General features: G+C 32.1%; 1 protein-coding gene across 3 annotated transcripts in view; it reads left to right on the plus strand.

Moving 5' to 3' along the window:
• Positions 1–13,114, plus strand: part of LOC149411952 (putative MFS-type transporter C09D4.1) — a 31,640-nt gene extending 18,526 nt beyond the window's left edge. For 2 of the 3 annotated variants that reach the window (XM_089646437.1, XM_089646439.1), the window contains 6 exons: positions 6,796–7,151; positions 7,984–8,169; positions 8,890–9,070; positions 10,514–10,722; positions 11,703–11,917; positions 12,620–13,114. In XM_089646437.1, coding sequence (XP_089502563.1) covers positions 6,819–7,151; positions 7,984–8,169; positions 8,890–9,070; positions 10,514–10,722; positions 11,703–11,917; positions 12,620–12,929 — 1,434 coding nt within the window. In that variant the 5' untranslated portion in view covers positions 6,796–6,818 and the 3' untranslated portion in view covers positions 12,930–13,114. Of the gene's footprint in view, positions 1–1,713; positions 1,823–6,795; positions 7,152–7,983; positions 8,170–8,889; positions 9,071–10,513; positions 10,723–11,702; positions 11,918–12,619 lie in introns of those variants that run through there. The other variant, XM_089646438.1, reaches the window with a different exon arrangement.
• The last annotated feature ends 226 nt before the right edge of the window (positions 13,115–13,340 follow it).

The following is a 13,340-nucleotide window of genomic DNA, read 5'->3' on the forward strand; positions in this document are numbered from 1 at the left end:
CTAATTCTGATTTGGATTTCTGGACACGCTGACATCGTGGATAATGATATTGCGGATTCTTGCGGATTCCTTGGCAAAACGAGGAACATCCAATACGATTGTTACCTTCGTAAACCACATTCCCCTATCCGACTTTTTGCCCATCCTCAAAGATAGATCCCGCGATGTTTGGTCAGAGTATTGGCACATTGTTAGTCAATCCAAGGTAGCCTGCTGTGCCGCAATACAAGGGACTATCCAATCAAAACCGTGGTTTCAACAACTCCGGCCATTCTCAAAAAAAAAATCTCTTTTTTGAATGAGGATTGGACAATGTTCAGTTCCTTCTCATATTTTCAAAATTCAAGTGCTTGACTCCTCAGATTGTACATTCTGTGGTCTAGAAGTGGAAACTTTAGGTCATGTATTTTTTGGCTGTCCCTGTCGAAACTAAAATCCTCTCTTCTATTAAGCCTTACCTAAAATTGCCTCTCCTCCATTCAACATACCATCTCTTCTAAGTCTGAATTCGACTACAATCTTCCATATATTTTTTAAATTTGTCAATTTTAACAAAACAGTTAGATAAAATCACCTTCCTCTTTTCCATAATTTGAAATGATGGCCTAGAATTCCCTTGAAGGGTGAAAGCCAGAAACAATTGAAAAAAACTCACTTAAATTATAAAATTTTAAGAAGAGTTGAAGAAATTCAATTGAAATATTAGGCTCGATACTCGAGGATTTAAAAATCTCGGCGACTACCGATACACATTTGCACAGGGGTTCGTGCCCAGATACGCGTTGCCGTTATTTTGTTAACTCGTCGACGACGCTAGTCTCCCGCCACCAGTCGAGGTTATTCCCACACACGTCGTAGAGACTTTAAACATAGTGTAACTTGTGTCCGACTTCTGTAAGAATGGGTGTACTGTAGATCAATGTTAGAAATAAAGCAGTGAACAAAAAATGAAAGGTACAACATTTTTTGGTTGTCAGTAAGGTTTTGAAAGCATTCTAATGCTGAATTAATAGAAAAAGCAATGTTAAGAAAACATGAAATCTAATGACTTTCTTCCATGGGGACACGCAAATATCCGATACTCAGGTCTTCTCCGATTCTCAATCGGGTCTTATGATTTCATTAGAGACTTGTACGGCCTGTACGCGACAAGTTTTTTTCGACCTGAGTATCGGATATTTGCGTGCCCCTATGGAAGAAAGTCATTAGATTTCATGTTTTCTTAACATTGCTTTTTCTATTAATTTTAAAAAAATACATTCATATCTATTTAACTTTCTTAACTTAAGTAAATAAAAATTCATCTAAAAACTATTTTTCTGTACCTATGTAACAAATTATTCTTATTTAAATATATTTTGATTTTGCCCACTAATCTTTGAATTAACCAACATTCTACTGAAAATACATGAATTATTTCACTATTCCAGCTTCCGATTCTTAACTAAGGATAGTAAAAATTAAGACTTCTCAAAACAGAGGCATTTATCATCTTTAGCTATGGAGTTTTAATATTTACTTATTTTATTAAGTTTAATTTTAGTAATTTTAATCCAAAAAATATATACTAAGAAAGAACCGTGTATTACTTTAGTAATTTGAGAAAGTTTTGTAGCAGCAATAAAAATAATTAATTAACTATAAACCTAATATTTGAGAATCACTACTCATCACGTGCAGTAAAATATAAATCAAGTTACAAATAATAGAACCTATGAAAGTCAGTTGTAGCATTACTTCAGGAGTTTGAAGTTAATTCTAATTCAGTCATTTGTCATTTAGCCATAGAATGTTAAATTCAGTTTGCTGACAAGTTAAAGAGGTAAAACACAGTTGAATTCACGACTTCATAATAAGAATTGCTTTATAATTTTATATAACTTTTACAGTTATTATTTTTTTAAGTTCATGTTAATGCACACGCTGTTTTTAATTTTAATTTTTAATTGTAAATACCACACGAGTATTATTATACGCAGTCAACTTGTCTATGGAATCCCCATTTTATTTATTTATATTACAGGCACATGTTATCTTTTAAAAACAACGTGATATCCATAACTCATGACCACGCCCTTAGTTGTCCTTAATTGCTTATTGTAATATAACCTATTTTCGGATTTTCTTTTAACTCGTAAAGTTCATTGTATTTACGTAACTGTTGTTTATTTTTGGATCTCTTTGAATGTCTTAAAAGGGTTGCATTATTCAAAAAATTAATATTTTATTTAAAAAAAATATTACGTTCACCTATCTATTGTACAATCAATATATGGGATTGCACTAACATCCCCACATCCTGGAATTTAAATTTATTTTTTATTTTTTAATAACTTTATTGAGTAAACCCTCAAATTGTAATATTTAATTATAAAAGACAATATTAGCGATTTCTGAAAAATCAGAAAAGGATACGGTCACATCTAGGACACGAACCCAGGACCCTTAGATTGCCGGGGCACGGCAAGGGTCCTGGGTTCGTGTCCTAGATGTGACCGTATCCTTTTCTGATTTTTCTGTATCAGATTTTTGTTTAGAAATCGCTAATATTGTCTTTAATAATTAAAATTATTACTATGGTTTATTGGAACAGTAATTAAAAAGTAAGATTTACTAGTTAAATTAAATACAAGTATTATGCTGAATATTACTTACTATAATTACTGAGATATTTTATAATATACTTCTTGTAACTATAATCCGTGCAGTTGAACACTATTTGAACTGTATCTATTTCTGCGAAAATGTAGAAAGTGAATTCAATCTAGATATAAGCAAGTATTTAAATGACTCAGTCCTTCAGTTCTCAGTCGATTAGTTCTATTAGGTATTTTGAAAGGTGATTATTCTAAGTAAATTAGGGATATCTATGATTTAATTAGCAGTATTAAATAAAAAAATAATTAGGAAAGAAGTCTTCTCTCCGAGAGTTTTATTATTTTATTTCTTTCATCAAGTGGCTCTACTGCATATTTTTATAATTTTAAGGTATCTTGGAGTGCTGAATGAAACGGGTGGGGAAAATTTTAGTAAGGATGTGAAGATTTTAATGAGGTGGAAAGTACCTGGCTACAAGGATCTGTTCATTAAACATGGCTAAAGCCATTTAAAGCAAGGTTTAGTTTCTCAATGTTTGTATTTCACCAGGGTGACACTAAGAGTATCGGACATTGAAATCAAATACGGCAATTTTTCTTACTTCCGGTGGTCTGGACTAGAAATTATGTTAGGTAAAAGTATGACAGGACACCAACGACGTCCGTAACTGGTTGATGATATACGTAAAGCCATAAATATAGCATATTATTTTCATATTTGGGAAAATTGTTTTACGAAAACTCTCTTGTTTTCGTAAGCATGGTAAGGTTAGTTTAAGTAAGGTTATGTTGCATAATCATTAAGCTAGGTTAAGTTAGGTAATCCACGTTGTATTGGGTAACATCTTAAAAATTTTGTTTTATATTAAATGGTTACCTTCCCACGTAGATTGAGTTAGGCCTATCTTAACCTAACCTAACCGTTCGATTATAGGTAATTTTTTTGCACGTCATCGCACTGTATGATGTGCAGTCGCGATTAATGCGTTCGTGATTTCAAAAATTATATGTTTAACAAAAAACTTTCAATTATCACTGTAGATTAATATTAAAAAAAAGATTTTTCAGTATTTGTTTGTTTTTTAATTTTTCTGCACTCACGATTCGCTAATTTATTTTTAAAATATGGAGAAATAAACTTTCAATTTTTCTGGAAAAACCAATTAATATTTTCAATTGACTTGAATTATAATTTCTTAGTGAAGAGTTTTTCGCTTTCTTTGTAAAAGTGACTTAATCATACAAAATAAAAACGTTAGACAAAGTTTTATTATTTGTGCTTTAAATTATTTGAAGCATTTCTTGCCGAAAAATCATGACAGGATTTCATAATGTAAATTAAAATGTAATTTTTATTTGAATGAAAAAATAATGGGAGTTTTGTAAATCTTCCATTTAACAGTTGTTGCCTAAATGAAATATAGTATAAAATATCATCAAATATTTGCATGGGATCCAAATCTAATTATTGCAGACCGTATCAAGAAGCGGAAGTACTTCCGGTCTAATCAAAGTGTATGCGCTCGCAAAATATCCGAATACTAAAATAATATCCACAACTACCATTGTAATAACGTTATACGTTAATCTCCTTTGGCGAGCATTAAATATAGCAAAATTTCTGAAAATAAAAAAAGTGGAAATTAATAATCATAAAATAGAAAAAGTAAATGAAATCAAACAACTAAGTGTAAAATTGGATTCAAAACTAAATTTCACGGAAAATTTTGAATATGTGCTGAGGAAGATAAACTTTTTGAGAACTAAATTAATTTTAAAAAAAACACTACAAAACTCATTTATAAAACAATAGTTGTTCCACATTTAGACTCCTTTTCCAAGATATTATTTATTTCTTTATTAAATAATGAATCAATTTACAGAGTATAATCATCAATGTTAACTAAAATAATTCATAAAATTAGTTTTCACTGCTTTTGATTTTTTAATGTTCCTCTTCTATAATAGCGGTGAGCATCTAGATGTAGAATATTTAGTGTTTGTAATAAAGGTGTAAGGAAATGTGAATATTAAAATTTATAATTAATAAAGAAGATAGTTTCATCATTTTGGTATTTTTACATTGAACTTTTCTTTAATCTTTTGGTAGGTGTTTATCGTTTTTGATTGTTCTGATATTTTCGGGTAGGCATTTGAAGTATTTTTTCCCTAGATATATGTAATGACGTTGAGCAAAAGTGGTGTTACATCTTTTGTTGGACATATATGTTTTTGACGAGTTCAACTTTCAGTTAAAAAGTTGTGATTTTGTTTTTCTTTTATTATTGGAATTTTTATGTTTTTCGGAAAAGATCATTAAATTTGAATACTTTAAATTCTTCAAAAATTAGTTGTGTTGCATAATCTCAAGTTTTTTTTCAATATTATTTTTATAATTAGACGTTGTACAATTTCAACAGGGAGTAAATTTGTTTTGTATGCAGCTCCCCAGCAGGTCACAGCGTATTGGAGATTTGATTATACTAAAGCGTGGAAGACTGATGTTAAAATTTCCAAAAAGAGAAAATTCAAATTTTCGAAAATATATAAATTTATTTTCTTATTTTGTTGACGGTTTGGTTAATTTGATCTTTACAGTTTAGGTTTTTGTCTATTTATATTTATAAGTATTTTATTTTATTTGAAATTTTCAATGTGGAACAGTTTATTGAACAGTTATTTTTATTTTTAAATTTTTAAATTGTCATGTATATTTATGTCAAGATTTTGTATAACGTAATTTGATTTTATTGCAAATGGTATAACATGAGTTTTTTCTATTATATTTGGACAACGAAAGAAACCTGAACAAGCTGAAAAAAATTCAAAATAGGGAATTGACATACAAAAAAGTAATTGACATATAAAAGGCAAATATGTAAATGAGAGAGAAGCTGGATTGGTTTCCAATAAGAAATAAACTGCTTTATAATGTGTTCATTTTATACAAAAAAAAAATAATGAATAACAAATGCCTAAATACTTTAAGAGTGAAATAGTATATATTAAAAATATTCACAATAAATTATGAAACCAGAAATGTTAATAAAATTTGATAGCCGCGTACGAAAAAGAAACAGAATCACAAAATTGCTTAATGTATAAAGGATTGAAGATGTATGATCAAATGCCTGAAAGTCTGAAGATGGATGAATGTTTTTAAAAAAAATTATTATCACAAAAATATAATTTTATAAATAACGAAATGTAAACATGTACAAGAAAATATTAGTTTATATACTTAAGGCGATGCACTACGTCGTGTAATATTTTAAATTGAGCCGCTATCAATAACAAACTCTTACGTAGATGGCAATAAGGTTTAAATTCCCGCTTAACACCATTCGCCTGTTTTGATTTATGCAAGAAAAAAACATGGCCAAAAAGTGCCTTTTATTTTATTTTGTGGATGCTCAGGCATAAATACTTAAATGTTTTTCGATCATTGTATAAATAACTTAATTTGCCACATTATACAATAAAATAAAATCATTAAAATCATATTCGTTTCGGGGACACATAGCCTCAACAAGGCGCCTCCAGGTATTCCTGTCCTGCGCTACTTCGGTGGCCTCCATCCTCAGAAAGCCCAGCCTTTCTTTGCACAGCCTCTGTAGTAGCTTTTCCCAGCTACAACTGTAAATAGTGATTATTCGTCCTGGGAACTTTCATTGTATAACCTATACCTCTTCAACAAGAACCCCAAGTCGCAAACTACGGCCGGTGACTTGGCAGGGGTGCCCGGGTTGAGGATTTCCCATGTGTTGGTGGCGAATTCGTCTGTTCACCAGCTGCATGGCTGGCCGAATTGAGAGTGGCCAAATATAAGGGAGACCCTTTAACCTCACCAGCCAAATTTCTCAACCCCAACGCCTTGTACTGCAGTGAGATGGATGGATTTATAGGTCACTCCCGGATACAGTGAACTTTTTCTCCTTCGTTTCGTTAAAAATACTCTCCGTACAGCAACCCCGAAAGATGACAGGCAATAATAAATTTAGGATTTGTGAAGCTAAGAAATATATTAAATATTTTCCTTTCAATAGCATATTTTGTCAAATTTCATTGTAAAAATATTTAAGAAAAAAAATTTAACGCTAGGTCTGCTTTTAAATAAATAACGTTTCAAATTCAAACACCTTTCCCACTATATATTTAATATATTTCTTATGGTTAATGAGTCTTTCTATTGTTTCAGATAAAAAAAAACTGCAATTCAAAATGGCTTTCAAAAAGGACAGAGACAAAGACATCAGCGATTTCAAATCGTCAAATAAAAGCATAAACTATACCAAAATATCCGGATCTCAAGAGATTCAAGATAAAGATCAATTCGTTGAAACCAAACTGTACAAAAGAAGATGGCTGATTTTGATGATATTTGTTTTATACGCCGCCAGCAGCTTCATGCAATGGTTCCAGTACTCCATCATCAGCAATGTAGTGGAGAGATACTATACCGTCAGCTCTTGGGCGGTCAAATTGACGTCTATGATCTTTATGCTAACTTATCTACCCTTGGCGTTTCCAGTATCTTATTTTATGGATAAATTGGTGAGGTTTAAACATGAATTGTATTAAACATACTAATAATGTCCAATATTGGTGCATGGGTAAGTAAGTAATGTGAAATATTTCTGCTAAATGCATAAAGTTCATCGAACTTAAAAAATTCAAAATTGGAATTAATTATAGGAACTACATAAAATCATATAAGACAATCGATAAAAATAATGTTTTGAATTGGTAATCTTTCATTAAGAACTTTTTTAAACTTTTTTTGGATGTTACACCCATCAATGTAATTTAGCATAAAAGAAGAAGATAATACTAATAAATCTAAGCGAAACATGAAACAGAAAACGAAATAGAAAAATAAAACGAAAACCGTTACAACTAGGAATCATTTGCATAGATTTATCAGTATTATCTTCCTATTGACACTGATAAATCTATGCATAATTAATAGAGTAAAGTCACTTTACTGAGAGAAAGACAATTTTCCCACTGGACTACATCCAGTGGACATACATTAAAGGCCCCTTCGAAATATTCTTTGAACGGCTATTTTTTTCGTGAGCGATTCTAAATTGTATGTTCGATTAATCTCTAAATAGTATAAAACTAAGTCACTATCCAAGTCTGTTTTTTGTGCACTTAGTTCTTCTAAACTTTGCAACGGATGTAAAATTCATTGAATATCGCAATTCTGCTATTCAAAGTGTCTGGGAAAATAGTATTGCGTGCGTTACATAAGTATGTCCTTTCCAAGAGAGTTGAATAAAATTTAATGCAGTCCTTAGATATATCATTATTGTGAGAAAGAAAATATGTAAACTCAATAAATTGATATATGTATTCAAAATGGTAGTTCAATTATTTTTAGGATTTGCGAATATCAGCGCTTATAGGCGTAACAGGCACAGCCTTGGGTTCCTGGGTAAAGGTGTTCTCAGTGGCTCCAACCAGATTTCCAATGACCTTTGCAGGTCAGACCATTATAGCCCTCTCGCAGCTTTTCATCATCAATGTGCCTCCGAAGCTGGCTGCTGTATGGTTTGGGGAATCAGAGGTAAGTTTTCAAAGACCCCTGGTCTTATGAAATTCAATCAACTGAATTGTGTACTATGACTCTCTGTGTCTTTTTTTATTCCGTGTATATGAACTTGCACGAAGTATCTATTATTGTTAATTATAGTTTGACTAGAGAAAGATCTTAAAATTCTGGCGTCATGTGAACCTAATCAAATTGAAAAAATATCCATTTCTGTAGGATCTAGGGCTAAGAAGATAGCTCTGATGAAGATAACTGCGTTGTTATAATCAGAGCTTTGAAATAACGATTAGGCCGCTCAAAATACGACATGATGCCATTTTCTTGATTCTTGCATTAAATTATTTGATTCAAAAGAAATCTGGTTCTAAACACATTGATCTAAATCTTCGTTTAAATTAAAGTTTTGTTAAAAATTTGTAGGTGCATGCAAATCTTAAAATAATTTGTATTTCAAGTTTTAAACTTTTCAAACTCTATTTTTTCTGATAGACTGTTTGAACTACATTCACGTGCCTAAATAATTTCAAGCAGCTAAAAGTAAATAAAAAAATCTTGTTTGAGAAGTTTAAAATTTAAAATAAAAATTATTTTAAGATTCGCAGATTTTAGTTCATATTTGTCAGAAACAAGTTTTATTTAAGAACCCTTTCAAAAATACTTATTAATTGGAAACTATATATGCGTGACTTTCCACACTCTTGCGTGGTAAAATTAATCACTTTCTTTCCTTTGAAGGTTTCTACGGCATGCAGCATTGCAATATGGGGCAGTCAATTCGGAATTGCTTCCGGATTTTTCCTCTCCCCATTGTTGGTCTCAGATTCCGAATCTTTTGAGTCCATTGGTAGTGATCTCTTCAACATGTTCCTGTATATTGCCATCTTTGCTACTGTAATGACAGTGGCCGTAATAGCGGGTAAGGGAAGTGATAATACAGGGTTTTCCAATAAGAGGTGTTATTTTGATATTCAATCGTAAAAGATCAATGGTTTCGTTGCTTGTGTGGCACGTAGAGCCGTCTTGTTGAAAGCAAACGTTATTTAGATCAATACCATCCAATTTCGGCCATAAAAAATCATTAATCATTTCTCGATAGCGCAATCCATTCACCGTAACTGTTGCTCCAGCCTCATTTTCAAAAAAGTAAGGTCCAATGACTCCGCCGGACCATAAACCGCACCAAACAGTCACACGTTGAGGATAGAGAGGCTTTTCAACAATAACTCTTGGGTTTTCCGAGCCCCAAATGCGACAATTTTGCTTGTTGACGAAGCCATCGAGGTGGAAATGGGCCTCATCACTCAAGATGATTTGCATTTGATTCACTCAAGTGAATTTTAATAATTTCAATGCGTTTTTGAAGCGTGTATCGTTCCATTTTTATTAATGGCGTAGTTTATATTTGTCAAATTTTTGAAGCTGTCAAAAAATGACAGTTTCAAAAATTTGAGTAACTTCAAAAGTAACATATACCGAAATAGCGGGCTATTCAAAATAACAACTCTTATTGGAAAACCCTATACTATGGTAATATGTTTAAAATGCAGTTGCACTGATACAAATAGTATTACGAAGTTCTCCCTTTACTCCTTTTACCTTGCAATGTAATTTGCATTACTTCGTTCCAATAATTTTCAGGTGTTTGAAACTGGACCGGTTTCACGTTACTGCGGACTTCTTCAGTCTGGAATTAACGTATTATGTGATTTTTAAAATTTCTGGATCAGAGGCTGTGATTTTCGTGTTCCGCGAGTTATAAAACTATAAAATTGCGTCCATCTGTATTGCTATCTCCCTACTAAACTCTTTTTCTCAAGTATAGCAGGGTCAACCACCAATTTTTTTTCTTTGAAGCTTAGCATGCCTATTAATGGTCGCGTTAATTTAAGTATTTATGTATTGTATTTGTATGCCTTTCTTGAGATAATTGAGTTTTTTTACGGAAAAAAACTATTTACTCTTGTTCATATTACGTATGTATGGGCACAAACAAACAATTAATCTTATTATTTTAATGCATAACTTACATAAAGTTTATTTAAATAAAAAATTTAAATTAATGCCACCTGTGAAGGCGTATATTATATAAAGTACGTCGCGTTTAACCATTAGTTCTGTCATTCTTATTGCAATATCTGTGACATTGAAATTGTCATATTCGATATATTCAAAATAACTAAGTAACTTATTTGATATTTTATTTGAAATTTTTTTTTTTTCCATCCGCAAATTATATGTATACATATTTAATTATCTGTTTCTGCCCTATTGCATCAATATATTATTAATATCATAAATTTGTTGAAAGTACTTGTTTGCTGTAGCATGTAGCATGAATACGAATAAAACACTTCATCAGTATTTCAGGCTAGACCCGCGGTGCCTCCCAGTCATGCCCAGGCCATCCTAATCCTGGCTCCGGAGAAAAATCCCAGCTATCTGCACAGCTTGAAGAAGTTGCTCTTTAATAGAGATTTCATATTCCTCTTTACGTCCAATGGCATCAACAATGGATGCTTTAGCGCCATGTCGACCATGCTAAACCAGATATTTTTATTCTATTTTCCAGTAAGTAAATATTAATTAAATAAATCTTTGTTTAAACCACCATTTTTTAAAAACCGCAAAATATATACCAAGTAACTTAATATTATTACAAAATTACAGATGAACATAATAATATTATGTGTCGAAGTGGGGGTGGAGACGAGACTAGGGGAAGAGTGGTGAAATATTAATTTATAATATACTTAATTCGCAAACGTTGAGACAAGTGTACAAAATATAGACTGGAATAACTAGAAGGCATGATTTTTGCTGTTCGAATTTTAAAAAGTAGATATTTAAGTATTGTGTTGACAGAGTCTTTTCAGCGACCTCTATAATAATTCATCTTCAATGTTTGGGCACTATTGGTTCAGTAACTTCTCTGACAATGTTTTTAAAACATTAATCATTTATTGTTTTGCTCCTTCTTCTTAAGAAAATTTGCTGGACTTAATGTAGCTATTAATAGATTGAATTTGTTGCATAAGTTTATGACAGGTGGGAGTTTGTTGTATAATTTGTTTGATGCTAGATGGGAGTTTGTCGTATAAATTTGTTTGACATTTTTTTTCCACATTTACGTTATAAGTATATTTTTCACTTAGTTTCAGAGTTGATGAAACTCTCAGTATTCTCATAATTCAGTATCAAACCGTTGCTTAAAACGATTGTTGCTATGTTTAGTGAATAAGCATGATTATCGAAGTAATTCCTTGCCATCTCCATTTGTTTACTCTTATCAGCTTTTTCCTCTCTCTCTTAATTTTACATCACAAAATTCCCCTAGTTTGAGTTATATAGTCCCTCTGGCTACGTGAGTGAAGAGTCATGTGCAAACACGCAAAAAAAATAGACTGGGAAGGTCTTTATCCAACCGATGTATCTGATAATTATGAGAACTGCGCTATTATAACTTATTTTTCTAGTTTCACGTGAACCAGTTGCGTGAAATTGTTTCAACCAGTCTGGCAACGTCATAAAAACAATTTTCTAACTTTCAGGGCGGCCAGATTGACCCCGGCACTGTCGGAGTTATAATAGTCGTGGGAGGCATGATTGGGTCAGTGGTCTGCGGGGCAATAATGGACAAGACCAAGAGGTACAAGGAAGTAGCCTTTGTAGTCTATTTCCTCGCAGCCGTCACCATGGTAGGGTACACTTTTGCCCTGATGTCGCCTAATAAAACGGTCATTTATGGATTGGCTTGGATATTGGGGTGAGTTTATTATTTTTCGCTCTCTCGTTAAAACCTTAATTGGCTGACTTCCTTCTTGTATTTGCGCTGAGTTGCATTATTTATGGGGTTCATATATTTTGTTTCAGAGAAAGCTCATATTCGTTTTTTTGCGGATGGCATCAAAAATATTAAAGCCTTTTAGACTTTTTGTAGCCATTTTACAGTAGATATAATGGAACGCTGCGTAACTCTATTGCTAAATACTTCTTGTTCAATTCACACGCATGCATCGTCACATACTGATATAGTGTCACCAAATATATGTTATTTTGGTTCTTTGTCTGGTTCAAGATTTTTTTTTCTTCTCGTTCGTAATTCGGTCTGTCAAAGTGGTTTCATCTACAGAAGATAGACATTTTGTCTACATTTACTGCATTCAGACTATCTTCATTCTTCGCCTGTTAGTTTCACGCCTTACTCCATTGTGAACTGCTTTGCTACGTTTTTAAACGTTTTACAAATGACTGCTATACATATTCTTTTATTAAAAATTAAATTTACTGCGATCGTTTTTCTAGTAGTATGCTTATTAGCCTTCCCATCTGTTGTGAATATACTCATTACAAATATATGATTACAAACTCATTCAGTTTCTGAAGTTCTATATAACTCTACACAGTCTCATGAAATTCTGTCCATTTTCCATTCATAATTGAAAAATTACGATTTTTATTCTTCTAGATTCTTCCTTCTCGGTTATACTCCAGTCGGCTATGAATTTGCGTCTGAACTCACCTATCCAGAATCAGAAGTCACCGTTGCTACAATCCTGAACACCATGAACATGCTTGCTGGCATCCTGTTCACAGTCATCTTCGACTTCACCTTTGAGTGGTATGGAGAATTCTGGTCCAACATCGCTGCAGCTGTTACTCTTGTTATTGGAACCGCTTTAACCGTGATGATTAGACCTAATCTCAAAAGACAGCAAGCGCAGAAGTTGAGAAGTGATATTATTGGGTTAAGGGATATTATTGAAATTGAAAGATAAAAAATTGATCTGATGAAATGATTTGGTGAGTTTTTTTGTAAAAAAAATAATCGAATATATTGTGCTATTTTTTATTGAATAAAACATTTGAGTAAAGGTGGAATATACTCTTAGAATCTCCTTGGTGTGATTTTTTTATGGAAATGGCCAGAGAAAATATTGTAAACAGATCTGAATAAGTGAGTAATAATTAATAATGATTATAGGATACTTTCAATCTCTCCTTCCTCATTTCGTTATCCTCCCCAATTGAAGCCAAAAACATTGCTTAAATTGAGGATGCCACAGTCTCACTGAATCTTGAAATTTCTCGAAATCCCAAAAAAACATCCAAGTCGCAAAACATGAAAAAATATCTAGCATGCCTCTAGAAAGTCTAGACTAAGAAAAATCTTGAAACAATGTTAGAGT

The sequence above is a fragment of the Hesperophylax consimilis genome, chromosome 24, assembly GCF_061612785.1.
Source record: "Hesperophylax consimilis isolate HC1 chromosome 24, BYU_Hcon_1.0, whole genome shotgun sequence".
Classification (NCBI taxonomy): Eukaryota; Metazoa; Arthropoda; class Insecta; order Trichoptera; family Limnephilidae; genus Hesperophylax; species Hesperophylax consimilis.